The following is a 27,989-nucleotide window of genomic DNA, read 5'->3' as shown; positions in this document are numbered from 1 at the left end:
ACAGTTTTTTTTTTTTTTTTTTACATCTACTACGCTATGGAAGTGAATGTATGTTACTCTTTCTCACCGGATGTGTGGAAGAGTTGACTGACAAACGAAGATAATTTTGATTCCGAACAGCCAGTTTTGGGTTAGTAGTCCATGTATGGGAATACATTGGAATACATTGGAATACATTGGAATACATTGCAAATATATACCGAGCTCAGGACATTTTACGGGGTCATACATGGACTCCTAACCGGTGAAAAAGAAGGCGCCATTTTTGATTTGATTAGTGGTGTTTCACCAATACTAGCGGGAACTCACGACTAAAGTTTCCGTGAGGACCTCCTTCAAGAGCCATTACGATGAAAAACCTGTGATGGAACGGACCTCTTGGATACATGGAGGGGGAAAGAATTCTGAAGGCGCTTCTGAATGGTGAAACAAACGATTTGTTTGAAGACACCAGTTTTGCAATTATGTTTCCTTAAAGCAAGCTTATGATAGCTTTTAAAGTTTTGTGCAGTTTTATGATTATCATCAAGCTACAGGGAAACGATGTTGACTTTCCATCGATTGAATTTTAGTAAATGTGGAATACCATTCTTCTGAAAAATAATTGCGCACGATCGATGGAAAGGGTATTCGTTTGCCTTCATCGACGGGAGAATGTTTTACCCATGTAATACACTTGTTTTGCATACTGAACTTTACACATTTCCAAAGATACTGACAATAAGTAGAATTAATTCAACAATTAAGAGCTTCTTTCATCGGTGATCATTTCCGTTGGTGATCAATTCCGTTATTCTCATGTTCTCAAATTATGTGTGTTTTGGGGGTGACATTGTAAGGAGAAATGAGATGCTAGTCACCCCCAAGTCAAAGGGTTAAAAAAGGCGAAATCTGTTTAATATTTTTGTGAGTACATGAAACAACATTTTGAAAGATGGCATGATTATGTTTATGAAGCAATTCTCTAATTTTCTTTTAGACTATCTTTCTCCGCTACGATCACCCTTGAATGCCAAAAATGGCAGCAAGTTGGGTTGCAAAGTTGCAGAAGAATCTGTGTCAAAATACACATTGTTTTCAACCAAGTTTCTGAGATGGGCTATTGAGACTTTGAAAAAAGTCAAAGCAAAAGGGAAGCACCTTGATGAAATCACAAACTCCTCAAATTTAGGTAAGTGAGAGCTGCAAAATAAGTGTACAGAGTTTTCAAAAAGGATTGGCTATTAGCCAGTATATGGTTAGTTGCATGCATTCTGGGATCTTGGGGCATGCTGCCCACAAAGTATTGTTTCTGGGAGAGGGGATGGCACAGGGGTGAGAGGACTCACCCCCCCCTCCATGTTGTGATGCACGTTCAATTCCTGGACTTGGCATGAGATGTGGGTTGACTCAGTTTTTGGTTCTTGTCCTCACTCCAAGAGTATTTTCTCCAGGTCTTCCTGTTTTCCTCTCTCTGTAAAAATCTGCAAAAAATTTTTTTTCTTTCTTTTCTTCTATTTACCTCCCTGTCATGGGGAGCATCGCATATGGTCTTAGGCAATAAAGACCCAGTTACCCCCAATTGAGTTGGTTTGTACTTAATCTATTTAAAATGTATGGGCTCTAAAATTCTATCTCATGCATTTGTTTGGAAGTATATGCAAAGTGATATGATAGTTGGTTGGCTAGGTAAACATGAGCTAGGTAGAGATTGAATGGGTGCTCAACCAGCATGAAAATGTAATTTAACCTTAAATATTTTTGTGGATGTTTATGCGAAAATGGCCTTCAAGGAAGTTGTTTGTTCAGGAAATTTGTTGTTTTTTCACAACTCAAAATCAAGGTAGTTTTTTTTATGTTCTAAAATGGTGGCCAATACTTAAGGAGAACCCTGAATGTTTATGACTTTTTTTGTCCCTTCCTCTCCAAGCATCTGAATATAAAAAAGAGACTTGAAGAAACCTCAGAATTTTTTTTATTTCTTATCTTTGATAATCAATCTCAAAATGACTTTTGTCTCCTACACGAAATATAGTTTCTAGTTGTGTGATAGTGGGAAACAATACACCTGTATACCTTCTTAGAACACCCCTGATCATTTTGGAGAACCGACAATACTGACTTTAGTAGTAGTAAAATACTAATGAACAACTTCCTTAAAATGGTTGAAAAATGTTAATTTTGTTTGTAAGAGTTCATACTTATCCTTCATTAGAAGTAATGTGAAAATTAAAATGATTACTGACTAATATACAATTCTATGGATTTTTGTTTAGTGAGTATGTTGCTCAGCGACACATTATCTATTCAGAATGGTAAATATCTCAAGTTTATTCCTTCACTGGACCAACTTGGCAAGACAACTTATTTGATTATTGTTCAGCTCATATCTAAGGGTCAGTTTGACCAGGCTTTTTGTCATGCTAATGACTTGCTCAAGTTCATTCAAGTGGTCAAGTCCTGGAAAAACTATGATGGTGGAAAAATGGAGAAGGGGCTCTCTTCACTCTCTCTTCGAATAAATGGATGGTCTCCATTGTCAAATAGAACTCCTTATCTTGTGGAAGGAAAGTATTCTACTGTTTGTTACTAGTCAGTTTGTGAGAGGTGATGGGTGAAGTACAACTGTATGTTGTCATTCAAAGTGCAGTGTTTGATTCACAGTTTTGTTTTCTTCACAGAATTCACATTCTGAGAGAATGTGTTACAGTTGCACAGCAAGCAAGCAAGGTTATTCACAATGCTCTTGAAGACCCTGATATTCCTTTATCTCTTACTGAGCTGTGATGGCTGGGTAGTACTGTTTACAATGTAGGCTGTGTGTCCTATCAAAGCGACTGTTTTACTGACGGAGTGCCATTGCTGGCTCTTGCCTGTGATGAGTTAAAAATCTGTAGCTTTGGAGCTGAAACAGAAGAGAAAATCATTGTCCAAGCTGAAGAGGTAAAGTCTGTTCAATTGATGAAAGTACTATAATTTAAAGTTTATTGAAATAATTAATAGTTCAGTTGAACTATGGTTTGACCCTATACATGAGAGTTTTCCTCGCTGAAAATGTTACATTCAAGTATTGTTTCAAGACTGTCTTATGGGAAGCAGGTGTTCTAAGCTAGAACAAGGTCCTTTCATACAGTCAACAACTGCCAGAATTCGACAAATTTCTTAATTACTGGTAGCTAAACACATGTAGAAGTAAAGAACAACCCAGCACAGGAGTATAAAGGGGTTTTGCAAGACTTTAAGGGAAACTTTGACAAAAAGTTTTGTGCTGAACTTTTCAACTTACTAGCCAAGTGGCCAGTGACATCTTAGATGTTACAGCAATTTTAGTTTGTTTACTAGCCAAACTGGCTGTTGGAAATCAGAAACCACTAGCCAAAACTGAATTTCCACTAGTCTGTGGCTAGTTGGCTACCATTAGTGTGGAGCGCTAGAGGGGAGTAACCTTTTCATGAACTGGTATTCTTTCTGGGGGGAATCACCAACACTCGTAATCAGTTCATGATTCTGAAACTGAAATAAGCTGTGACAAGATAGGCCTTCTAGCTCATGAGGTCAATTTGCTATGGCTACAAACATGAAACAGGTTTGCGATGAACCGAATAGGAACAAGAGTGGGTAAGAGGGGAAAACTTATTACTCTTTCACTCCCAAGATTTCATTCATAATTCTCCTTAGTGTCTGCTTCACAATTTCTATGATCTAAGTTTGGAGAATTTGGTATTAGCTTAACTTATAATCCCTTTATCAATTGGTATTTGTCTTTATTCTCATTACTTGTCTGTTTGATATAGTGTTGATACAGTAAGGAGAAATTCTGTCTTGGTCACTCATGGGAGTTAAAGGGTGAATGTAGAATAAGTTGCTGATGACAAGTCTAATTTTGGCTAACAATGACATGGTGAGTTTTGAAAATGTTTATTTGGCAATGTTTGAAAAATACTTTTCAGGTGAAGCTACTCACAAAGTATGCCTTGCTAGTTGACTGTCAAAGAAGAGCCGGAAGAATCAGGGATGCACTAAAGACTGCTTCAACTGTGGTCCTGGTAGCACTGAAAACAGCCTCTGATGCCCACACCCTAAAACAGCCAGTCAGACAATGGGTCTCAGTGAAACATGAGCTGGTGAAGGATCTACAGGAGGGAGAAAAACAGTCTGAGAGATGCAGGTTTGCAATAGAGTTCAAAATAAATATTAGTATTTTGATGTCGATTAACTTAAAGCTTATGAGTTTTAAGCAGATGTCAGATTATAATGTGTAAAAAAAAGGTTACAAGAACTCCAGAAAATTGGTTTTAATTTGTTTAAACTTGATCACATACATGCATGTTGTTTTCATAATCAAACAGAACATACATACATGCAGCAAATATAAAGATTATTCCATGGGAAGTGCCCTCAAACGATTTCTATTCACAAGTTGCAATGCATCAGAAAAGGGAGGAGTGAGTTTTTTATGCATTGCAGCAAGCGAATAAAAATTATTCAAGCACTATCATAACATAACCGTTGAAATGTGGCAGATTCCTCACCTCAATACACCAAAATCCTAGTTTTTGGCTCATTCAAGGCTTCAAAAGGATCAGATTAATTTAAAGAGGGAAGAAAAAAATGGGGGGAATTCTAATATTTTTAAGGTTGACTCTGGAGAGATAAGGCATAGTGATAAAAAAAGACAAAATGATATAATCATTATGGTGTTGAAGAATTACATAATTAAACGTATACGAGAACGATCCTTCGCAGTAAAGCACTATTTGAGCAATAGTGAAAATCAGACCTGAAAAAAATTTCAGGCCTGTACGGGACTCGAACCACTGACCTCTGCGATACTAGTGCAGCGCTCTACCCATTGAGCTAACAAGCCAACTGGGAGCAGGCCATCAAATTAATTCGATATAAACCCGTAGATGATAAATCAAACAACAACAAACATATGAAACATATGTGTGAACTGCGGTTATGAGACGTATACGAGAACGATCCTTCGCAGTAAAGCACTATTTGAGCAATAGTGAAAATCAGACCTGAAAAAAATTTCAAGCCTGTACGGGACTCGAACCACTGACCTCTGCGATACTAGTGCAGCGCTCTACCAATTGAGCTAACAAGCCAACTGGGAGCAGGCCATCAAATTAATTCGATATAAACCCGTAGATGATAAATCAAACAACAACAAACATATGAAACATATGTGTGAACTGCGGTTATGAGACGTATACGAGAACGATCCTTCGCAGTAAAGCACTATTTGAGCAATAGTGAAAATCAGACCTGAAAAAAATTTCAGGCCTGTACGGGACTCGAACCACTGACCTCTGCGATACTAGTGCAGCGCTCTACCAATTGAGCTAACAAGGCAACTGGGAGCAGGCCGGGTTTATATCGAATTAATTTGATGGCCTGCTCCCAGTTGGCTTGTTAGCTCAATTGGTAGAGCGCTGCACTAGTATCGCAGAGGTCAGTGGTTCGAGTCCCGTACAGGCCTGAAATTTTTTTCAGGTCTGATTTTCACTATTGCTCAAATAGTGCTTTACTGCGAAGGATCGTTCTCGTATACGTCTCATAACCGCAGTTCACACATATGTTTCATATGTTTGTTGTTGTTTGATTTATCATCTACGGGTTTATATCGAATTAATTTGATGGCCTGCTCCCAGTTGGCTTGTTAGCTCAATTGGTAGAGCGCTGCACTAGTATCGCAGAGGTCAGTGGTTCGAGTCCCGTACAGGCTTGAAATTTTTTTCAGGTCTGATTTTCACTATTGCTCAAATAGTGCTTTACTGCGAAGGATCGTTCTCGTATACGTCTCATAACCGCAGTTCACACATATGTTTCATATGTTTGTTGTTGTTTACATAATTAAAGTAAGATTGAGTAAATTGGAAACTGTCTGAAGAAATTTCTTGGTTCTTTTTTCTTCTCAGAACCCTATGCAGTGCATTTGCAGAGCAAGAAGATGCAAAAGATGTAGAAGGAAGCCAGCTCTGTTTTGTTTTGCAGGAAGAGCTTGCTTGTTACAAGACCAAAAGGTAACAAAATACTTTCTTTTACATTCTGACTTCTTCTTATGGTTTCCCCTTTCATAAGTGAAGTACAACTGTACCTGCCAAAATGTTTCATTGAATTGTTCCAAACTTTTTCAGCTATGACACAGCAGTAGAGCAAATTGCTGTAGTTCATATATTTTGAACTGTGGTATGAGATACGTATGATGCACGATCCTCGCAGTAGATAGCGCTATTTAAGCAATAGCGCTACAGTGTATTTAAGCAATAGCGCTATCTACTGCGAGGATTGTGCATCATGCGTATCTAATACCGCAGTTCAAAATATATGAACTTCATATATTTCATTGTATACTTACAATTGTTCACCGCCTTTGAGCCACCTCACTTGAAATTTCAGCCAGTAGCCTAACTTCTTAGCTACCAGCCTGAAAGGCCTAGTGCTGTTGGACAGGATGTTAGTCCATGGCAGGCAGGGCTCCAATTTAATTTTTGGATCACTAACCCTTCGGGTTAGTAGACATCTTTTTTACTAACCAAATAATAAAGTTTGGTATCCAAGCTCACAAGTTACGATATCTCAAATATTGAACATTTTGATAATAACAACTAGGACAAATTAAAGAGTAGCTGAAATTGCATACTGACCTCAAAAACGTAGACAATTATCCACCTATTTTATTTCCCTCTTGTTTACCATGATTAGTCAAGAACAGTACATCTACAGCATTCTCTAAAAAGAGTTAAAGTTGACTTAACAACTTGAGTATTCTAAGTATTCCTCTGAGAGTCGGGCCTACGTGCTCTTTGCCCTGAGGTCTACTGATGGTTAAATATGTTAGAAAATTTTACTCACCATGTCGGGTTAGTTGGACAAATTTTTAGTAACCAAACGTTGAAAATTACTAACCATTGGTCAATGGGTTACCATTAATTTCGAGCCCTTGCTTGTAAATCCACAGCATTTAAGTTGCTATTACCAATCCATACTCATGGTTGGAAAGGGTCAGTATGAAACTAGAGTGGGTTGCCTGAGAACAAAACACAGTGGCCTTGGTTAGGACTCCAAAACAGTCCTCTTAAATTGGAGTTCAGCATGGTAACCATGGATTGACCAAGTCTCCTATTAATTGTGAAGAATTTTTATCATCTTCTTATTGAAAGGACAAAGTTGGTCATTCAAACTGTCAGTTACTTTTATTAAAATGAATCTTTACTCAGCAGACACCTTGATGGGCAGGGACAAAAAAAATTGATCCCTTTCAAGTACATCAAATCTGCATCAAAAGAAACCTAGACCTGCGATGAGCAGACACTGCAGGGCTCGACACTAATAGTAGCTGAGTTTCTTTAGATCTGCACCGCAGTACTGTCAAGAAGCTGGGGAGACTCTAGAGCAGTTATTGGACTCAACAGATAGTCAGGATGAGGAGAAAAACATGCATTCACGTTTGCTGGGTAGACTTGGTGCTGCATATTTATGGCAGGCTTTGCTTGAGCACAAAGATGCAGTAAATGAGAGAGCAACTTCAGCAAGGCCAGAGCTTTCTGACAGTTATGAAGGAGAAGAGGAAAGTACTGGAAACTTTTTTGATTAAGATCTGATCTGACAATTTGATGACCCACCCAGGTCTCAAATTTGGATTTCTTGAGGTCATGCTGGCTGCAGGCTATCTGTTAGGCCACTGAGTGTGCCTCCAACAAAGAGACGCACTGGGGCAAGAAGTTGATTTGAGTTAACTTGAAGTCTAGAGTGAACATTACTTATACAGATTTTATATTGTTCCTTGTTCAACACATTTTCAGGAACAAATTGTTGTCTTTGATGAAATGTCATGTGCCTGTTTTACAATAGACATGAATTTTGTAGTCAGTTTTTCTACAACAACAACATACTGTACCTGTACGTGTACATGGAGGACCGTTCCGAAGGGAAAGGGGCCCTGACATTGCACCTCCGGTGCATCCCCAAAAGCACCTCATTCCCTCAAAATATCAGACTGTCAAATGAAATGTTGGTGTAACTTTTCAGATAGAAGATATCTGCCTGGAGCAACCATTTATGGAATCACTTTGTGCAGCTTTGGAAATGTGGACGTCACTAAGGACCAAATCACTACAACAAGACACCAGTGGAAAGGTAAATGTTTCCTGGAAAAAGCATTTTAGGGCTATGTAATATATTTTTTTACTTTAATTTCCAAAACATTAATATTTTTTCACTGGCAGTGAGAATTCTTTATTTGAAAACAAGTGAAACTGTAAAATTCCAAGAACAGTTTTCTTTCATGGGGAATTTGTTGTGAGAACTAAATAGGTATCAGCTTTTGATACTTTCAGACGTTTTACGATAGGTACTTAAACAATTTGAAAGATGTGCCATTAAAGATTTATGGATTACTAAAATTTAAATGCTGTGCTAAGTCTGCACTCAAACAGAGTGCCCACCCAGCCCGAGGTTATCCTGGTTTCCATTGAATTCACCCTTTAAATCCCAAGACCTAATCACTATAATTCTCCCCTCTAGCTGCTACACATTTCCTTGTAAATAAGTTATAAGAATTTGGTGTTAGATCAAGAGAACAACTTCTACATGATAAGTTCAAGTATTCTCATTACCTGTTGAATCATGTATGGGCTTTAAAGGGAGAAGATACATGTTTAAATCATTTCTGGGAGTTAAAGGGCTAAGCAACTAGGCGTATTACTACTCCCCCAAGATGGGATGCTAGTCCATTGCAAGGTTATCCCCTTCCCCCAGCATTTTATCACTTGGCAGGCTTTTTATCTGTACTCCTGGTTACAGAGAGGCACGTGATAGAAAAGAAAGCTGTGTTTTGCCCAAGTGGACACAGCAAAATGACCCAGCCAGTTCTCAAACCCAGACCTCTTGACCCGCAGTGCAGCATACTAACCATTGGGTTACTGCATCTCCCACTGTATACAATACATTTAATCTTGCATGAATGTTATTCTCACTGAATTTTTTTTTTATGTTCTAGGTTGACCTGGACCATCTTATTAATCCTGAAGAGACATATCATTACTTGCTTATCACTGCTGAAATGTTTGGGCTTTTAAAACAGGTGAAACCTGCTACGTACTTTCATTGGTGACGATTTGGATTTCCCACAGGCAATTAACTGTTCATGCAGTCCTGTCACAACATGACCATGGCAATAGAAATGTTAAAAAAAATGTTTCGGTACAAGAAATGACAGCAGTTTTAAGAGATTTAAGTATTTGAAGGAAAAGGCTATCACTCAACAGAAAAGAATGATTTTCTCCAGTCAGGTCTTTTTTATCTCGACTGGTAAATTTTATACAGTGAGGATCCTTGCCTTTGTTATCAGTGGTGTAATGAATAATGTAGTTTCTGCACATTGAGATAATTTGGTTGTATCAACTGGGTTAATAAATATTAATTGGCCGCAGCAAAGAATTTCTAAAGCTGATATTCCAAGGTTAAGCCCTTTATCAGAGCAAATGGTGAAGGGTTAATACTTGAAACATCAGCTTCAGAAATTGTTTTCAGCATCCGATTGGCATGTACATTATCAACTCAGCTGATGAAACCAAATTATATGTACTTATAATTCCACCCCCCCCCCCCCCATCTGCCCCATCTGATGCAGCACAACATATGGGTATCTTCAAAAAATTAAGCGTGTGGGAACATCTTCCATTGCACCACTCCCTTCCCAGGATTAACTCTGCTACCCTTAGGCTTAGGCAAGTTAAGCCAATAATTTATATCCGCTTTGTAATACTGAGCGTTTTAAAAATGCTTTTATTAATAGACTTGGTTTTAAGCATAACTTAGCTGTAAGTAATTAATACACATTTTAGCCCATTACACTTTATATGTAACACTTGATATGTATTTTATCAGTGAAATAAAGACTATTTACTATTTTAATTTACAACAGTTTCCCATCAGAATCTTACCCCCCTTATTCATTCAATGAATGAATTGTTTTCTTGCAGCCCTTAAAAAAAGCTAGTGCTCTTTGCATGGCTGCCAGTATATCCCAGTCAGTTGGTACCAAAGATATGCTGGATAATGGATTGTGTGCCCTAAGTGATGCTGTTCACTCATTGTGTGACATTCTGGACTTGTCACATGCTTCAATTATTCTGTCTCATACAAGTAACCTGGTTGATAGATTTGAGCCCTGCAGTACTTCATGGGTTCAGTTCTTGTTGGCCAAGAGTCACTATTTGCTAGTCACAGGAAAGGTATGAAAAATCAAAATCATTATTAACCCTATCACTGCTTTAACTAACTCTACTTACTGTCTGCCAAACACTTCTCGTGATGTAAGTTTGGAAAATTTGGTATTGGATTAACTAAATAATCCTCTACAATTGATTTTTTTCTTTATTCTCCTCACTTGTCTGCTTGACATTGTACTGATGTTGTAAGGAGAATTCCTGTCTTGGTCTCTGACATGGGAGTCAAAGGGTTAAACAAGCATTCATCATGCAGGCATACATGTATACGTGGTACTCTAGCTCCATGTTGGTGATTTTTCTTTGTGCTGAAGAACTTGGAATAGCTTTAGGCAAGGAAACTGTGGGCCAGCTAGCCTCTGAGAGCAGCTGGGAAATCCAATTTGTATAGTAATTACATGATTTTGAGTGCAATTTGGAATAAATAAGCACGAGTAAATTTTTTCAAAGACTAACAAAATTGCATGAGCCCATAGGGTGAGTGCAATTTGTGATCTTTGAAAACATTTACAAGTGATTATTTATTCCAAATTGCACGAGAAAATCATGTGATTATGTATTAATAATATACATGAAAAAATACGAGGTAGCTTCTCATAACTACGCGGAAGAAAAGCGCATGCATCACATGCAAAAATTATTTATTGAAATCCTGCAAGTGACATTGACCTTGACATTGACATTGACCAATTATTCTGACCAATCAGAATGTCTGGTTTGTTTCTTTCTTTGCACTGAATTAACCCTCTTCTGTACTGAATTAACTCTCTTCTGCACTGAATTAACTGAGAACTGCGTTCATCTTAACCAATCAGAACTGAGAAATTTTTTCATGTATATTATACAATATACGGTATAGGAGGAAATACCAATTAAACAGGTCTATAATAGTCAGTACGTGTAAACACGGGATTGTTCAGTTTGTGATGTGTGTGTCAGTCGTGGTTTTCATTGATTAATGTTTAGTATTCGGAAGGGGAGGTCTCCCTGAAGGAAGCACTGCAGAGTGAAGTCTTCACACACAAGAGTTACAAGTCCCACCTGTTGAAAGCCAGATGGAAATCAATTTGCTGTGAATATGCAATGCTCCCACCCACAATCCACAAATTTAAGATAATAGTTGGTAAGTTCACTCTTCTTCTTTGGAAATTCCTCTTTCCAAAACTTAGATCTACTCTTCTCCACAGTTATTCAGTAACTTTTTCATAATGGAAATGGGAATTTAGCAGTGGATATTCCATAAGATGGCTCTTCTTGTCCACTGATACTAGGTCTAATTGGAATTTGGAGTGTTTGTTTTTGGAGACCCCTAGAAAGATCCTTGGAGTAAGGAAGAAAACTAACAACAAACTCAACCCACATGTGACACCAGGTCCAAGAATTGAACTAATGGGAGGCGAGTGACCTCACCACCGCCCAATCCCAGCTCCCCAATATTGATTTTTTATTTCATTGTTTTCATAAACCGTCGCCAAGTGACCTGTGAAAATTTAGGCAGACTTAGTACCAACAAAACAGTCTGTTCAACCAGATAATTTTTGATCAGTGAATCAATTCATGAGTTTATGAGTAATTCCCAGGTGACAGTTATTTTTTTTAGTATTATCATTGTTGAGATCCTCTACTTGGTTCACTGACTCCTGGAATGGGCTATGGATGCACTTCATAAACTAACACAAATGGCTGAAGAAATCTTTGGTTTAGATGCGTTTTGTACTGGCAAACAGATACACAAGCAAAAGGAAAATTTGTTGGGTAAGGTGATTGAGGAATTTTTGTTTCCTTTTATTCTTGACACAATTCTGCAGAGCCCTGCTTGCAAAGTAGTGCCCCTGATTTCTATGAGCTTCTACTAGGGACAATGTGTTCTGATGACTGGGATAATACAGGAGTTTCATTAAGGGCCAGGCACCGGGCAAATTGACCGGTTGTGAGGACGGTTTTGCCCACCTGATTTGACGGTCTGGAGGAAAGTTTATCTTATAAAGAAGTTCAGTTCAAAGAGTTTTGCCTGCCTGTGAAAACCAGTTTCCCTCCTGCAGAAAACATTAATGAAGCCCCTGATAATATATACCTAAATCATGTGGTTGGCAATACCTTGCAATCCTAATTCAGGCTTTGAGATAGAGTTGTGCTTGTAATTGGATGTGTTATTATCCTGATTAAAATATAGAGAAAAGTGCAATCAAACTGGCCTGAAACATGGGAGAGTTTTCTTCTGTTTTATTATTAAACTTTTAATCACATATTTTGGCATCTATTCCTTTTGTTTGTGCAGATTTGCTAGCCGCATCAGAAAGTTCTGGCCAAAACCTTTCTAGTTTGTCAATCCTAAATGACTTGCTCTCATCCCTGTTACAAGTTGGTCAGCTGTATGCTCATCAGGGAGCTGTGAGGGAAGCTTTGAGGCAGTTTGTGGATGGTGTTGCACTAGCAAGGCAATTTTGCCTACCATACAGGTGATTTATTAATGTTTAGTAAAAGCTCTGTTAAACTTTTGGACCCACACTAGATCAGAAAGTCAAGGAGCATCAATCCAAAATTTTAGATGAGAGAATTTTGAGGATAATATTAACTGTCCTTGTCTGTTACTCTTAGACATCAAGCTGTTACCAGAACAGGAAAGAGAATAAAGTAAGATCTTAAAAATTGTTTGCTGAACATGAAGTTGTGCTGAAAATGAAGGGTTAATTTCTTTTGTTTTATTCCCCTGATGTGAATTCAACATTGAATTAATCTGCTGGTAATTGGTAAATTTGCCTTGTCCAAACCAGCAAAACAGTTATTTTTCAAATTTTTTTTTTCTTTTTTTTTTTTTTTTTGCAATTACGGCAAATGTATAAACAAATTTCATTTCAACTTCTTATGTCCCCATAGAGCAAGATATCTTAGCTATAGTAAAGATGCCAAGGGGGAATTGTTTACCTCTAAAGATTAATTTGGAAATAGTTTTTAGAAGACTCATCTAGACTACAAAGATAATGGCAAAGTTTACATCCTTTTTGTTAATTTAAGTTGAAGTTTCAACTCAAATTAATTAAAGATGACTTCACTGACTAGTGACCAGGGATATTTTCAATTGAATCCCTGTGGTTTTGTTATTTTAGGAGAATAGCAAAGGATTTTTCTAAACCTTTGGTATATATGATAACACCTTTGCTTGTGAGTACTTGTAGCTACTGTTGCATTTGATAGACTTCTATTTGTTATGTATACAAAAGAGAGAGATTTTTCGTGACCTTGTGAAAACCAGTTGGATGCTTTTACCTCTTAGACATGGCACACAACTCTCCGTGTTTACTGGTATCCCCAATTACTGTGGCACTAAGTGACTCAAAGTTTATCTGCTCCTTTATATGGGATGCAAAAACAAGGAACTAGAACCTTTGATGCCAGAACAAGGAACTAGAACATGGCTGCCAGAACAGGGGATTACAGAACAGGGAACTAGAACATGGATGCCAGAACAGGGAACTACTGTAAGACATGGGATGTCAACAGGGAACTAGAACATGGGATGCCAGAGCAGGGAACTTAATAAATCTACAAGTAGATTTCTCTTTATTTTGTTATTTCCTTTTTGTCTGTTAGGAAAACAAAGGAGATCTGGTGAAGCTTGCAGAACGTCTTTCCTCCTTGTCATTTGATGACTCTTCAACTAATACTGCTCACCAAAAACTGGCTGCCCTGGTCAAGACTTGAAACATCATGAAGTTTTCCTTGTGTGCAACTGAGAGATACAAACACGGTCTCTTCACTCCTGAAGAAATTTCCCTATTGCAGAACATGCCTAAAGGTACATTATAGTTATTTTACAAGCAATAGCGAGCTTTCAGCTGTGTTATGCAGCCAAACCAGCTTCAAAGAAAGTGTTTAACTGTTCAACTTTCTCAGGATTGGTTTGTAGAACAGTGTGACTCTTATAACAGGAGAATATTTTTTTCTAGCGAAATGTAATTATCACTAATTTAACATAATTCTTTAAGCAAAATGACTTTGTTAAAAACTTTTTGTTACCAGACCACCTCATTTGACTCTTCCCAATTCTTCAGCTCATGCTACACATAGAACTGATGATTACATTTGCCATGAATTTTTAGTTCCTTTGACAAGTAGAACTGAAATTTAATTTGTTACGTTGAGCAAATAATGAATTTTGGCAATAATCCTATAGTGTGATATTGACAAGGTAAGAAATTAGAATTATTGTTTTCTAGAGTGGACTGTTTGTACTTTGGAAACCTTCACACATCCAGTAAGCAAGGACAGAGAACTGCTGATCTGCAGGGTAAGGGCTGACTGTGATCCTGCTGTGGTTAAGATTAACACAACATCTGGAGAAGCACAGAACAAGGATTGCACTGTATGTCGATGTGTTTGTAACAACTTGGTTATATTGCGGTTACTCTTTTGTTGTATTTAGGGAGAGTGGACCTTTCACCTCTATGTTGGAGGAGGTAGTAGCTTACAGTCAGTTGAGATTCTGTAGTGCAGGTGTAAGCTTTGTCCAAGGTCACCATGAGGGGTTTTTGGGTAAAACACTGAATTCTCACAATACCTCTTTATTCTAGAAGATCACTAGAAATACGTCTGAGCAAACTGTCTGGATATCTGACAAAACAGTGGGGGTAACCTGCGCTTACTAGTAGATAATTTCTCATTTAACCACTAGAAAGTCTGTAAGTAATGATAAAAGCACAAGAACAGGGTTGGCGAAGTAAATTAACCTAATTAACTATTGACTGAAACAATTTATTTTGTAAAGGGAGACAAAGTTGTTGTGGATCTTTCAAAGCTGTTCCAGTCTCGTGTATTGGAGGAATTTACAGACATAACGACAGCATCAAAAGCATGAATATTAACAACACAACCGAGTGGTGGACACTAAGGACAAGGCTTGACAGGAGAATGAAGGTGATCAGCATTTCAACTCTCACGAGCCATGAATGTGTATCCTCTCCTATGACATAACTGAAAGTCTAAATTGTAATAATTATGATCATTTCTTTAGAACCTTTTGGAGAAACTTGAAGGTTCTTGGCTTGGAAGATGGAGAGGAGTTCTTCTTGGTCAGCCTATTGATGAAGAGTATTGTGAATCAATAGCATCCTTAGCCAGAGAGTTGGAAGAGAAAGTTTCAATCCTGTGTGGATGCCGTCCTGATAATCATTTGCTTGAAGTATGTTGTGCATGAGTCATTCAGAGTTTCCCGAGTTATAAGGATGGCAGATTGTATGAAAAATGTTTTGTCCATCAATCTTTGTTATGATTTGTGTGCCATCTTTGGTGCTTGACCCAAAGATGACAATTGAAGTAGCAAAACCTTGCATAGTAACTGAATGGAAACTAGGGATGGTTGAGTGGCAAGAGCACTCACCTCCCTGCTGTTCCACAGGTTCAATTCCCAGACCTGGTGTCATATGTGGTATGTGGGTGGGTATGTCCTTGCTCCAAGGGTTTTTATACAGGTTCCTTGGTTTTCCTCCCTCCACAAAAACCAACATTTCAACATTTCACTTTAAACCAGTGGACAAGAAGAACCACCTCATGGAATGCCCCCAGCTAAATCCCATTGTCATTATTAATATTTTTATTATTAAGTGTCCTTTGTTTGTTGTAGGTCCTCATAGATTCGTCATTTTGCTTGTCAAGAAAAGAAACTGCTGAAGCACTGATTGAAATTACTGCCATGGATGCTACCTTACCTTCTCTTGAAAAAGTAAGAACAAGAAAATTTTGTTGCAATCAAAGAATTCATAATCAAGTGTCTAGAGTAAGTTGGAATTTCACTGCTTTTGTCAAAGCATAGGGCTAACTCTTCACTCTAATGAAGGGCTTAAGTCAGATTTAGCAACTACTTACATTAACTAAATTGTAATTTGGTCCACTTGTGTTTCCCAGACATAGCAACCCTCTGGTTTTTTTCTTCTCAACCTGTATTGCAATAAGCTGTTGTGATTATTTTTGTTTTGATTATTTGGTGTTTGATAAAATTGCACTCTATTGGTTTATCATCATCAATTGCCTGACAGGAGAATGTGTTTAGTCTTAGCAACTAGAGACAAAGGGAGGTTCCTCATCCTTGGCCCTTAAGTAATCATCTCTCATTTCATGATCTCTCACATTGCATGTTGCAGCTACTTGATGAAGTTCAGAACCTCACTGACAAGCTATTTGAAGATACAGACAAGAAAAGCTGCATAAACAGGTTCGAGGGAACATAAAGGTTAATTTTCTTTCTTACCTTCATTACTTGTACTCTCGAGAAATTATTGATGACGACAAAATTCCTTCTCAGGTCTGGAGGTCACTCTGCAGAGAACATTCCTCGTCATCCTGTAATCCTAACTCTTGGAAAAGTAAGAACCAGCTTTTTTAGGTCTTACATTTGTTTAGTAATCAGCCATTAAATGTATTCTAGCTCTAGCTCTGAAGACCTGAAAACTGAACAACCAATATGTGGGTTCTTTGTAAATAGATGTTGGTGAACTGTCAAGGAATCAAAGGTTAGCCAAACACAAGGGTGGGAGGAAAGGCATCCGTAATGGACTGACATTCCATATTAGTTTAAAAAGTGGTCATTTGCAACATTAGTGTAATGGGTACTGGTTGCTCACCATTATATTCAAAGTGTTCAGACACTAAGGTAGATTTATGGGCATGCACAGATATGCTGTAATTGCAAGATGTGTGCCTAAATTGTGGTAGCAGATCTTACTTATCAACTCATTCAGTATTGGGACGTACTCTTCTACAATGTTTGAAACCAGAGTCAATTTCTGGCATATCTATAAATCAAATTGATCTGTATTTTATGATTCATAGGATATTCAGCATCTTCCATGGGAAAGCATACCCATCCTTTTTGACCAACCTGTGACAAGGGTCCCATCTCTGCAATTTCTTTTTTCCAAGGTACACATTTCATTAAGAGGTCTTTGAAAGTTTGAAGACCTGACTTGTTTCTCAAACAACTGTCATGTTTTCTCCCAGAACCATATTGATTTTTATCTCTGCTATGCTGTCAACAGTGGAAAGAAATTTATTTTAATTAATTATAACAACCCTGATGCCCACTGATTGTGTAAACCATGGTTTGGGTTAGACCTTGTGTAAAGAACTGGCTCATTTGGTTTCTGGAGCATAATTCTCCCTTACAATAATGGTTTGTAATTTTATGAAAAGAAGTTGTGATCTGATACAAAAAAATGTTTGTCATTTCATTATCTATTAGCCAAGGTAAGCATACAGGAAAAATTGTCAATTGATTGAATTGAATGAAGGTCTTTTGAAATGTGGTTGCCTACCACAACAACTTTTGTGCCAGATTCTTAGCTTTTTAATACCTTGATATTCATTGTCAGTTAATATTTTTTTCTGCATTTCTCTTGATAGTTATCGTGTCAAAGACAGTTGCCTGAGATTGATCCTGAGAAAACATTCTATGCACTCAATCCTTAGAATAACCTACCCAACACCCAGAAAATGTTTCAGAAGTGGTTTGAAAGGTACAAAACACAAGCAAACGATTGAAGCAAATGAAACAGAAGAAAGACCTGATGTTGTGTTTCTTATATATTAAACTAGGCTATACAAGTTGAGAGAGGTAACACCAATATATTATAAACTGAACAAATAGATTCAATGTTGCTGTGTGTCTGTTTAGTAATAGATCACAGATGACATCAAAATGTAGTAAGAATAAAAAAGTGGCACAGGAAGCCCAGCCAAGTGTGTCACTGATTTTGGCATTTTGGCAGCATGTAATGGTTTTAAACAATAAGAAAGCAAAATGTTGTTGATGGTGACATTACTCTTGCATCTGTTTTTTAATAGATCACAAGTACAAACCAATCAAAATGCTTGTATAATCCAATGTTTATGAATAATTGTTGTCACTTGCAGCGAAGATGGATGGCAAGGTATCACAGGAAATGCTCCCACACAGGAAGAGTTCAGGAGTGCTTTAACTGACCATGACCTGTTCATGTGAGTTACTGTAAAGGCTCCAGTAAGGGGCCTATTGGCCCACACAGCCAACTAGGAGTATTACCACTCACCCCCCCCCCCCGACAATTCGGCAGAAGCCATTTGTCCTTCTGGGTGAAGAGAGGCACTGTGAGAGTAAAGTGTTTTGCCCACAAACACAACACACTAACCCAGCCAGTACACAAACCCAGACCTCTCAACCCGGAGTCCAGTGCACTATTCTAGGGTCTCCCATCAGCTTTGACTGTCCATGACCTGTTCATGTGAATAACTAAAAGCACTCCAGTAGATCTCCTTTTAAATGGGCCCCCTCTGTCAAGAACAGCAAGCTTCTGGTATGCTTCCTATCTCTCATCAGCCTGCAATTTACCCCTCTCCCTCTTCCCAACAAAAACTGTCATGTACTGGTGACATTTTCCTCCATTTGAGAATGTCGGCTTCCATCTTTAAACATTACAAGTTCTCTACCAAGAAATGTATACAACAGATCAGGGGGAATATAAAGAATTTGGCTCTTACAAAGTTTTTGAAAAGAAGGTTCCCCTCACACCCCTCTGATATGCATACCTCTAAAATAAACCCTAGTTCTGAAACCCTGAAAATTGCTAAGCCTGCCATTGACAAAGTAGAAAATTTAAAAGGTCGTAGAGGTTGGATATTTGCAGAGCTGTCAGTGCTGAAATACTGAGAATCATGACTCTTAAATGTTAAATAAGTTGACTAAGATAGAGACAAAGGTACTTTGGGTTTCTTTTATACATACTTGAAATTTTGCTTGTGTGACTAATTAGGTTGGATGACCCATGTTATTATCATTCTGATATGTCTGCATCAGTTACTACCAGTAATGATTTATGTTACATTGACTGAACTATATGCAAATTACAACTGAAACAAGGGAGATGGTGTTTTTTTTTTATTTTAGAAGTGAAATCAGTATCTATGACCCTTTTTATATGACATTTGATGCTCTTGCGTGAGTTGCAGTTGCTTAGCTGCTAAACTGGGTCCATAATACAACTGTTACACTTATTAAGGATCATATTTACTGTAGGTGCTCTCAACCAATACATCGGTTGACATAATTATTTGTCGAGAGTCAGTTAACATTTGACCGATATGTTGGTTGACATTTGGCTGACAGTCGGTCAATGTATCGGTAAAGATATTGACCATCAACTGTCGACCAAGTCTCAACCAAGTATCGGCCAGCTGTGAACCAACCATCAACCAAGTGCCAACTGACTATCGACCAAGTGTCACCCAAGTGTTGACTGACTCTCAACTGATATATCAGTGGAGAGCACCTGCAGTAAACATGATCCCATACTTAGTTCTAGATGCGATAAACATTTTCAGATAAGGGTATCTACAGTAGAAAGTTTTATTGTTGTTGTTGCTTTAATCATCGCATCAATATTCTTTCTAGATATTTTGGTCATGGCACTGGGCGTGAATTTCTGCAGGGTGACGACATTCAAAGGTTGGATTGTCGAGCTGTTACTCTGCTTATGGGTTGCAGTTCGGGAAAACTACAGGTTAGTTTATACCTGACCATGAAGGAAAAACATTATCACATAATTGTTGTTGACAAACCAACAAAATGCAAAGGAAGTGTCCAATTGTCTGGTTCAGATGTGTAGTTGGTTGAGACTAGGCATGGGGCATATAAGTAACCACTCTATTTTAATTCATTAGGTTGGTGGAGAGTGTGAGCCAAGGGGGATGGCCTTAATCTATCTTCTGGCAGGCTGGTATGTCTTTGGCATTCATTTCTTGTGTGTTAGTTCCCTTACAAAGTCTTTTACTGACATGCTATACTGCAGGTTTCAACAGCTTTTTGCTTAAGCAGCTGTTGATATAGTAGTGGGTAGCTGTCCTTGGAAAAGGGGTCCTAAGGCAAGACTTAAACATGAGAGCCAGCTCGCAGGCTCAATAGACAGCAGTAAGAGGACTCATGGGCAGTGATAGACAGCTGATAACCAGCTTTTATTGAAACCTCTGGCTCTATTTGACAGAGCTCAACACTAACTTTTCAACTTACTAGCCAAGTGGCCAGTGACAAGTTAGATGTTATGACAATTTCAGTTTGTTTGCTAGCTTCACTGGCTAGTGGAAATCGAAAAACACTGGCCAAAACTGAATTTCTACAAGTGTGTGGCTAGTTGGCTACCATTAGTGTCAAGTCCTGATTTGAACCCAAATGTCAACTGCTATTGACCTTTGTCATTGGGAAACTCGTATAACTTTGCTTTCCTTATAGGTTGGGCACTCCCTTTTCTTGGACCAGACCCTCAAGGAACTAGTTATTCTTCAAAGACCATAGCTCTACTCTATGGTTCACTGTATAGATATGTAGCATGTAATCTATTTATAATGTATTCACTTTCAGCCCAGCCATCGTTGCTAACTTGTGGGATGTTACTGACAAAGACATTGATCGCTTCAGTGAATTGCTGCTGAAACAGTGGCTTCAATCTGGGTCTTGTTTCTCGTTACCACAAGTACTAAGCCAGTCGCGACAAGCTTGTAAACTGAAATATCTGATAGGAGCATCTCCTGTAGTTTATGGCCTTCCAGCTTACACCAAGGAACAGAATGGTTAACCAAGGATTATATACTAAAATATCTCTAGTTCCAGTAAGCAATAGCAAAGTATTTACCATACTAGTGCTGATTGTGTGGCAAAGAGGACAAGCATTGTGCAGAGTGTGTTTGGAAATGGTAGTGCATACAATTTTAATGCTGATAGAGCACTTAACTGTAGACTACCATATGCAATAGGTGCTAAATCTACATGGGCTGAAAGTACCCGATCAATTTAAGCAGAGCCAGTTTGTCATACTTTGTCCCACAATCCTGTTAAGTTGTACAGGAAAGAAACCCATTTGAAACAGGGAGGGACATTATCTTTTTTTTCCTGTTCTACTACAGCTCTTATTCTCTATCGCACTAACTTTTTTTTGAAATCATGTCAGTACCAACATATCCAAGGAATACATAACAAAATTTGCTTTGTCAAATAACAAACCAAGGTTACAGTTATTAACTGTTTGTAACCATTTTACCTTATTATATCATCAATTGGGAACAATTTGAGAAATGTGTCATCTGTATATTAATGTTTTACATTGGCAATTAAAGTTTAGCTTGCATATTAAGGGCATTTCTCTGATATCTGTACCAATTGTGAAAAAAATGGAAAAGGATACAATTCATAACAGAATGAATTCCAAGAAGGTACCTAATAATTTTAGTGTCAATATTTGTTTTAATAATTGAGCTTGAAATGATGATGATGGTGTTGTTGCCTCAATAAAGTGTAATTATTCATGTAAATATATAGTTCCAGGTTTCCTCTCAAATGTGTATTTTCATTAATTTTGTCGGAGTTAATGCAACAATATAAAAGCAACCCTTTTTTACTTAGTTTTAAAGATCTAAAATGAGTTTCTCCTTGGAAATGCAAGTATTCTTGCTTGAGTGTCAACCTCGATTTTAAAGATATATCTTCATATGTAGCTGTGAAAATCAGGCAAATGTGCATTTTTGTTGATTGTTGAAAGGTTTGCTATGGTGAAAGAGAAGTAGTTTTCAAGCAAACTTCATGAAAACAAACGGGGAAAGGAAGAGGGGGACCAAACAAACAGAGAAAGCCCTTGGTTGACTTTTCAAACCCTGAAGAGTAATCAGCATCTAATATCTCCACACAGTGATACTGCCGAATCATTCATTAGGATCATGAGAATAAAGGAAATTATCTTCAACCTAAGATTTGATTGCTAAACAAAGGAAATGTATAGAGAGAAATGTGGAGAATACAGATACTGAAGTCAGGCTTGATGTTCTTGAATTACAATTTTTTATAATCCTGTTTTGTTTTCTCCAAGATGGGTATGGACACATTTCTGTGCATGTGAAGAATGAAACAAAGTGCTCAACAATTGTAAAATATTAATTAGTATTATGTATCACATTTCATACTAAATAAAGAATTAAATTTGCCAGTTTATTTATGTTTTGCACTAACAGTACAAAATCAAATTTCTGGTAGTTTACCTGTCTGTTTTTAGATCTTTATTGATACAGGAAACACCCACTGAAATGGCTGTTTTCCATAGTCAATGCTGAGCTAACAAACTGCTTTAACCCTTTACAGGCATTAAATGGGATTTCACACAGAGCTTCCCCATTTTTGCCAGACATTTGAAAGGATGGCTGCCAAGGACTTTAAAAAACAGCATAAAACCAATCAGCAAGCCTTACCCTTAAAACCAAAGTCTATTTGTTCAATGGGTGAAAAACCATATCCAACAGATACATCGCAATTCAGTGTAGAATGGTTAACAAAACACTCCACTACCCGCCCAGTAGAGATTTATTCTGTGAATAGTACTATCCAGCCTTTGAAAATCCAGGAGAGTTACTGTTGAGGTTTCAGGAGTGAAAGGGTTAATACTTATGCTTTAAGGCCAGTGACAGACCACCGAGGTGGCAACTTCTTGCAGTCATGCAATGATCAAAATGTTAATCAATAAAAAGAACTGTTTCAGTAGATCCTGAAAACAACCACCCTAAGTAACTTTGTGTATACATGTACTCGACACCTTGGCTATATTGGGCATGCTGTATCAAAATAGTGCAATGGCAAAAATAATACTGTTTGCTGAGCGGTAAAGAAATTATTAATCTGATCCCTTGGTGAAGATTATTGAACCACCTGGAATGACCAGTGGTAACGCTGAGGATGACTAATACCCCATTGACACCAAAGCCTAAACATGCTTTACGGCTGTTTTGTTAAACATGGTTTAACACAACAGCTCCATAGAAGCTGCTCAAATCAATATTTGGTTAACTTCAAATGTGGCACATTGAAAATACAATTTAGGAATTGCTTGAATCTCGTGGAAAATTTAGTTTTTCAGTTCTCTGCTTCTGATTTTTATTTAGTTAAACCTGGTTTAACTAAACAAGTTTTCTGGTGTGAATGGGGTATAAGTTACAAAATGAATTCATCAAGTTGATGCACAAATGTTTCAACTGGCCTCAGATATGGCAATGTCTGTCTTTTTGAAGTTAACTACAGATGACATGGACCAAAATTTACTGTGTAAAAGTTTAGAAATTTTTTTTGTAACTTACACTACAGCAAGCACCTAAAAATTCGCTGACACCCTTTGATCAGAAGACCACTTTCCTTTCATTTTGCTTTTGACATGAATGGATGAATGGTATAGTAAATAATGAGGCCATTTGGCCCCATTTAGCCTCTATTAAAGGTATATCTGTTTGCATCAAGCCAAATTTCCAGACATGGGGAGTGAAAACCTAATCATTCGTGACATCTCCAAGTCACCTTTAACAGTACTTTTGTCTGCCATTCTCCACACCTAGAGCAACTAGTTTACAAATAAATTAGCATGGCAAAACAACCTATTCTTCCAGAATTGCCTCGCATTAAAATTGTGTCAACTAAAAAAATACCTAACATAAATAAACTATCTCAATGTTGATCTTCCTTCAGGAACTGGAACACAGATGAAAAGTCTAGCTTAGCATATCCTTTATTGCACATTATTCTATAAATTTGATGAGCAAGTGAACCCATTGGTGTAGGATAGGTAGTAGCAGTTGCTGCACTTTGAGCAAGACCAAAGTCCTGTAACAAAAAACAAAACTTTATTAGTGCTTCTTGTTGACAAGAACGATCCATTTCTGAATTCCAAACATTCATGCTTTGATAATAAGGCTTACTGCAAAACCTAATTCTCCCATCACTTGACCTTTACCCTCACTATGAAACAGAAGTATATTAAGTCTTTGTGGGCAAAACACTTTACTCTCACAGTGCCTCTCTTCACCCAGAAGGACAAATGGCTTCTGCCGAATTGTCAGGGGGGGGGGGTGAATGGTAATACTCCTAGTTGGCTGTGTGGGCCAATAGGCCCCTTACTGGAGCCTTTACAATAACTCACATGAACAGGTCATGGTCAGTTAAAGCACTCCTGAACTCTTCCTGTGTGGGAGCCTTTCCTGTGATACCTTGCCATCCATCTTCGCTGCAAGTGACAACAATTATTCATATAAGCTGGATTATACAAGCATTTTGATTGGTTCGTACTTGTGATCTATTAAAAAACAGGTGCAAGAGTAATGTCACCATCAACAACATTTTACTTTCTTATCCTCTAAAACCATTACATGTTGCCAAAATCAGTGACACACTTGGCTGGGCTTCCTGTGTCACTTTTTGTTCTTACTACATTTTGATGTCATCTGTGATCTATTACTAAACAGACACACAGCAACATTGAATCTATTTGTTCAGTTTATAATATATTGGTGTTACCTCTATCAACTTGTATAGCCTAGTTTAATATATAAGAAACACAACATCAGGTCTTTCTTCTGTTTCATTTGCTTCAATCGTTTGCTTGTGTTTTGTACCTTTCAAACCACTTCTGAAACATTTTCTGGATGTTGGGCAGGTTATTCTGAGGATTGAATGCATAGAATGTTTTCTCAGGATCAATCTCAGGCAACTGTCTTTGACACGATAACTATCAAGAAAAATGCAGAAAAAAATATTAACTGACAATGAATATCAAGGTATTAAAAGCTAAGAATCTGGCACAAAAGTTGTTGTGGTAGGCAACCACATTTCAAAAGACCTTCATTCTATTCAATCAATTGACAATTTTTCCTGTATGCTTACCTTGGCTAATAGATAATGAAATGACAAACACTTTTTTTGTATCAGATCACAACTTCTTTTCCTAAAATTACAAAACTATTATTGTAAGGGAGAATTATGCTCCAGAAACCAAATGAGCCAGTTCTTTACACAAGGTCTAACCCAAACCATGGTTTACACAATCAGTGGGCATCAGGGTTGATATAATTAATTAAAATAAATTTCTTTCCACTGTTGACAGCATAGCAGAGATAAAAATCAATATGGTTCTGGGAGAAAACATGACAGTTGTTTGAGAAACAAGTCAGGTCTTCAAACTTTCAAAGACCTCTTAATGGAATGTGTACCTGGAAAAAGAGAAATTGCAGAGATGGGACCCTTGTCACAGGTTGGTCAAACAGGATCGGTATGCTTTCCCATGGAAGATGCTGAATATCCTATGAATCATAAAATACAGATCAGTTTGATGTATAGATATGCCAGAAATTGACTCTGGTTTCAAATATTGTAGAAGGGTATGTCCCAATACTGAATGAGTTGATAAGTAAGATCTGCTACCACAATTTAGGCACACATCTTGCAATTACAGCATATCTGTGCATGCCCATAAGTCTACTTTAGTGTCTGAACACTTTGAATATAATGGTGAGCAACCAGTACCCATTAAACTAATGTTGCATATGACCACTTTTTAAACTAATATGGAATGGGAATGTCAGTCCATTACAGATGCCTTTTCCCCCACCCTTGTGTTTGGCTAAGCTTTGATTCCTTGAGAGTTCACTAACATCTATTTACAAAGAACCCACATATTGGTTGTTCAGTTTTCAGGTCTTCGGAGCTAGAGCTAGAATACATTTAATGGCTGATTACTAAACAAATGTAAGACCTAAAAAAGCTGGCTCTTACTTTTCCAAGAGTTAGGATTACAGGATGACGAGGAATGTTCTCTGCAGAGTGACCTCCAGACCTGAGAAGGAATTTTGTTGTCATCAATAATTTCTCGAGAGTACAAGTAATGAAGGTGAGAAAGAAAATTAACCTTTATGTTCCCTCGAACCTGTTTATGCAGCTTTTCTTGTCTGTATCTTCAAATAGCTTGTCAGTGAGGTTCTGAACTTCATCAAGTAGCTGAAACATGCAATGTGAGAGAACATGAAATGAGAGATGATTACTTAAGGGCCAAGGCTGAGGAACCTCCCTTTGTCTCTAGTTGCTAAGACTAAACACATTCTCCTGTCAGGCAATTGACGATGATAAACCAATAGAGTGCAATTTTATTAAACACCAAATAATCAAAACAAAAATAATCACAACAGCTTATTGCAATACAGGTTGAGAAGAAAAAAACCAGAGGGTTGCTATGTCTAGGAAACACAAGTGGACCAAATTACAATTTAGTTAATGTAAGTAGTTGCTAAATCTGACTTTAGCCCTTCATTAGAGTGAAGAGTTAGCCCTATGCTTTGAGAAAAGCAGTGAAATTCCAACTTACTTTAGACACTTGATTACGAATTCTTTGCTTGGAACAAAAATTTTCTTGTTCTTACTTTTTCAAAAGAAGGTAAGGTAGCATCCATGGCAGTAATTTCAATCAGTGCTTCAGCAGTTTCTTTTCTTGACAAGCAAAATGACGAATCTATGAGGACCTACAACAAACAAAGGACACTTACTAATAAAAATATTATTAATGACAATGGGATTTAGCTGGCAGCATTCCATGAGGTGGTTCTTCTTGTCCACTGGTTTAAAGTGAAATGTTGAAATGTTGGTTTTTGTGGAGGGAGGAAAACCAAGGAACCTGTATAAAAACCCTTGGAGCAAGGACATACCGACCCACATACCACATATGACACCAGGTCTGGGAATTGAACCTGTGGAACAGCAGGGAGGTGAGTGCTCTTGCCACTCAACCATCCCTAGTTTCCATTCGGTTACTATGCAAGGTTTTGCTACTTCAATTGTCATCTTTGGGTCAAGCACCAAAGATGGCACACAAATCATAACAAAGATTGATGGACAAAACATTTTTCATACAATCTGCCATCCTTATAACTCAGGAAACTCTGATTGATTCATGCACAACATACTTCAAGCAAATGATTATCAGGACGGCATCCACACAGGATTGAAACTTTCTCTTCCAACTCTCTGGCTAAGGATGCTATTGATTCACAATACTCTTCATCAATAGGCTGACCAAGAAGAACTCCTCTCCATCTTCCAAGCCAAGAACCTTCAAGTTTCTCCAAAAGGTTCTAAAGAAATGACCATAATTATTACAATTTAGACTTTCAGTTATGTCATAGGAGAGGATACACATTCATGGCTCGTGAGAGTTGAAATGCTGATCACCTTCATTCTCCTGTTAAGCCTTGTCCTTAGTGTCCACCACTCGGTTGTGTTGTTAATATTCATGCTTTTGATGCTGTCAAATTCCTCCAATACACCAGACTGGAACAGCTTTCAAAGATCCATAAGAACTTTGTCTCCCTTTACAAAATAAATTGTTTCAGTCAATAGTTAATTAGGTTAATTTACTTCGCCAACCCTGTTCTTGTGCTTTTATCATTACTTACAGACTTTCTAGTGGTTAAATGAGAAATTATCTACTAGTAAGCGCAGGTTACCCCCACTGTTTTGTCAGAATAATGATATCCAGACAGTTTGCTCAGACGTATTTCTAGTGATCTTCTAGAATAAAGAGGTATTGTGAGAGTTCAGTGTTTTACCCAAAAACCCCTCATGCTGACCTTCGACAAAGCTTACACCTGCACTACAGAATCTCAACTGACTGTAAGCTACTACCTCCTCCAACGTAGAGGTGAGAGGTCCACTCTCCCTAAATACAACAAAAGAGTAACCGCAATATAACCAAGTTATTACAAACACATCGACATACAGTGCAATCCTTGTTCTGTGCTTCTCCAGATGTTGTGTTAATCTTAACCACAGCAGGATCACAGTCAGCCCTTACCCTGCAGATCAGCAGTTCTCTGTCCTTGCTTACTGGATGTGTGAAGGTTTCCAAAGTACAAACAGTCTACTCTAGAAAACAATAATTCTAATTTCTTACCTTGTCA

The 27,989-nt window shown here is 37.8% G+C and overlaps 4 protein-coding genes and 1 long non-coding RNA gene across 16 annotated transcripts in view; 3 read left to right on the top strand and 2 right to left on the bottom strand.

Moving 5' to 3' along the window:
- Nucleotides 1-135, bottom strand: part of LOC148743621 (serine/threonine-protein kinase Nek11-like) — a 3,745-nt gene extending 3,610 nt beyond the window's left edge. Inside the window, exon 1 of the mRNA XM_088728596.1 lies at nucleotides 68-135. The gene's annotated coding sequence lies outside the window, so the exon portion shown is untranslated. The remainder of the gene's footprint in view (nucleotides 1-67) is intronic.
- Nucleotides 136-238: 103 nt separating this feature from the next.
- Nucleotides 239-2,793, top strand: LOC148743620 (uncharacterized). 2 transcript variants are annotated; one of them, XR_015990009.1, is made up of 3 exons: nucleotides 239-423; nucleotides 980-1,171; nucleotides 2,661-2,793. It is a non-coding gene; the product is annotated as an uncharacterized LOC148743620 (long non-coding RNA). The 2 variants fall into 2 exon arrangements; XR_015990013.1 differs by lacking the exon at nucleotides 2,661-2,793 and adding an exon at nucleotides 2,363-2,583.
- A 1,319-nt stretch (nucleotides 2,794-4,112) lies between these two features.
- On the top strand, nucleotides 4,113-15,060 carry LOC148743619 (uncharacterized). 7 transcript variants are annotated; one of them, XM_088728534.1, is made up of 14 exons: nucleotides 4,113-4,147; nucleotides 5,907-6,011; nucleotides 7,212-7,562; nucleotides 8,020-8,127; nucleotides 8,990-9,073; nucleotides 9,975-10,226; nucleotides 11,187-11,343; nucleotides 11,925-11,975; nucleotides 12,499-12,679; nucleotides 12,819-12,854; nucleotides 13,328-13,382; nucleotides 13,812-14,016; nucleotides 14,438-14,508; nucleotides 14,986-15,060. In XM_088728534.1, the coding sequence occupies exons 3-12, from the start codon at nucleotides 7,503-7,505 to the stop codon at nucleotides 13,920-13,922; spliced, it is 1,095 nt and encodes a 364-aa protein (XP_088584660.1). In that variant the 5' UTR covers nucleotides 4,113-4,147; nucleotides 5,907-6,011; nucleotides 7,212-7,502; the 3' UTR covers nucleotides 13,923-14,016; nucleotides 14,438-14,508; nucleotides 14,986-15,060. The 7 variants fall into 7 exon arrangements, with proteins under 7 accessions (XP_088584660.1, XP_088584655.1, XP_088584670.1 ...); XM_088728529.1 differs by lacking the exon at nucleotides 14,986-15,060 and having other exon boundaries at nucleotides 14,438-14,583; XM_088728544.1 differs by lacking the exon at nucleotides 14,986-15,060 and having other exon boundaries at nucleotides 13,495-14,016; nucleotides 14,438-14,583.
- A 1,985-nt stretch (nucleotides 15,061-17,045) lies between these two features.
- LOC148743618 (separin-like) lies at nucleotides 17,046-22,221 on the top strand. Its single transcript, XM_088728592.1, has 6 exons — nucleotides 17,046-17,135; nucleotides 17,616-17,728; nucleotides 18,126-18,209; nucleotides 19,639-19,747; nucleotides 19,908-19,963; nucleotides 20,602-22,221. Exons 2-6 carry the CDS (start codon nucleotides 17,706-17,708, stop codon nucleotides 20,813-20,815), a joined length of 486 nt encoding a protein of 161 aa, XP_088584718.1. The 5' UTR covers nucleotides 17,046-17,135; nucleotides 17,616-17,705; the 3' UTR covers nucleotides 20,816-22,221.
- On the bottom strand, nucleotides 22,198-27,928 carry LOC148743617 (separin-like). 5 transcript variants are annotated; one of them, XM_088728565.1, is made up of 10 exons: nucleotides 27,884-27,928; nucleotides 27,262-27,399; nucleotides 26,997-27,164; nucleotides 26,457-26,555; nucleotides 25,967-26,037; nucleotides 25,816-25,876; nucleotides 25,254-25,343; nucleotides 24,660-24,772; nucleotides 24,188-24,277; nucleotides 22,198-23,871 (listed from the first exon to the last, which is right to left on the bottom strand). In XM_088728565.1, the coding sequence occupies exons 2-10, from the start codon at nucleotides 27,322-27,324 to the stop codon at nucleotides 23,787-23,789; spliced, it is 840 nt and encodes a 279-aa protein (XP_088584691.1). In that variant the 5' UTR covers nucleotides 27,325-27,399; nucleotides 27,884-27,928; the 3' UTR covers nucleotides 22,198-23,786. The 5 variants fall into 5 exon arrangements, 4 of the variants coding, with proteins under 4 accessions (XP_088584691.1, XP_088584705.1, XP_088584710.1 ...); XM_088728579.1 differs by lacking the exon at nucleotides 27,884-27,928 and having other exon boundaries at nucleotides 24,660-24,706; nucleotides 27,262-27,353; XM_088728584.1 differs by lacking the exon at nucleotides 27,884-27,928 and having other exon boundaries at nucleotides 24,188-24,271; nucleotides 24,660-24,706; nucleotides 27,262-27,352.
- Nucleotides 27,929-27,989: the final 61 nt, after the last annotated feature.

This window comes from Stylophora pistillata, chromosome 1 (assembly GCF_964205215.1).
Source record: "Stylophora pistillata chromosome 1, jaStyPist1.2, whole genome shotgun sequence".
NCBI lineage: Eukaryota > Metazoa > Cnidaria > Anthozoa > Scleractinia > Pocilloporidae > Stylophora > Stylophora pistillata.
Note: the sequence above shows the minus strand (reverse complement) of the source record. Positions and strands in the feature narration are given on the sequence as shown.

Bases quoted from the DNA above. Each gene is read 5' to 3' on its own strand.
- LOC148743619 (XM_088728534.1), top strand. From the start codon at position 7,503: ATGAGAGAGCAACTTCAGCAAGGCCAGAGCTTTCTGACAGTTATGAAG. The intron at 10,227-11,186 runs GTATGAAAAATC...ATTAATGTTTAG, and splicing joins ATTTGCTAGTCACAGGAAAG to TATTCGGAAGGGGAGGTCTC. The intron at 13,383-13,811 runs GTGAGTACTTGT...TTTGTCTGTTAG, and splicing joins ATATGATAACACCTTTGCTT to GAAAACAAAGGAGATCTGGT.
- LOC148743617 (XM_088728565.1), bottom strand. From the start codon at position 27,324: ATGAATATTAACAACACAACCGAGTGGTGGACACTAAGGACAAGGCTT. The intron at 24,773-25,253 runs GTACACATTCCA...TTTTCTTGATAG, and splicing joins TGCAATTTCTCTTTTTCCAG to TTATCGTGTCAAAGACAGTT. The intron at 24,278-24,659 runs GTACAAAACACA...AATTGTTGTCAC, and splicing joins TTTCAGAAGTGGTTTGAAAG to TTGCAGCGAAGATGGATGGC.
- LOC148743618 (XM_088728592.1), top strand. From the start codon at position 17,706: ATGTTTCAGAAGTGGTTTGAAAG. The intron at 18,210-19,638 runs GTGAGTTACTGT...TATTCTTTCTAG, and splicing joins ACTGACCATGACCTGTTCAT to ATATTTTGGTCATGGCACTG. The intron at 19,964-20,601 runs GTATGTCTTTGG...ATTCACTTTCAG, and splicing joins ATCTATCTTCTGGCAGGCTG to CCCAGCCATCGTTGCTAACT.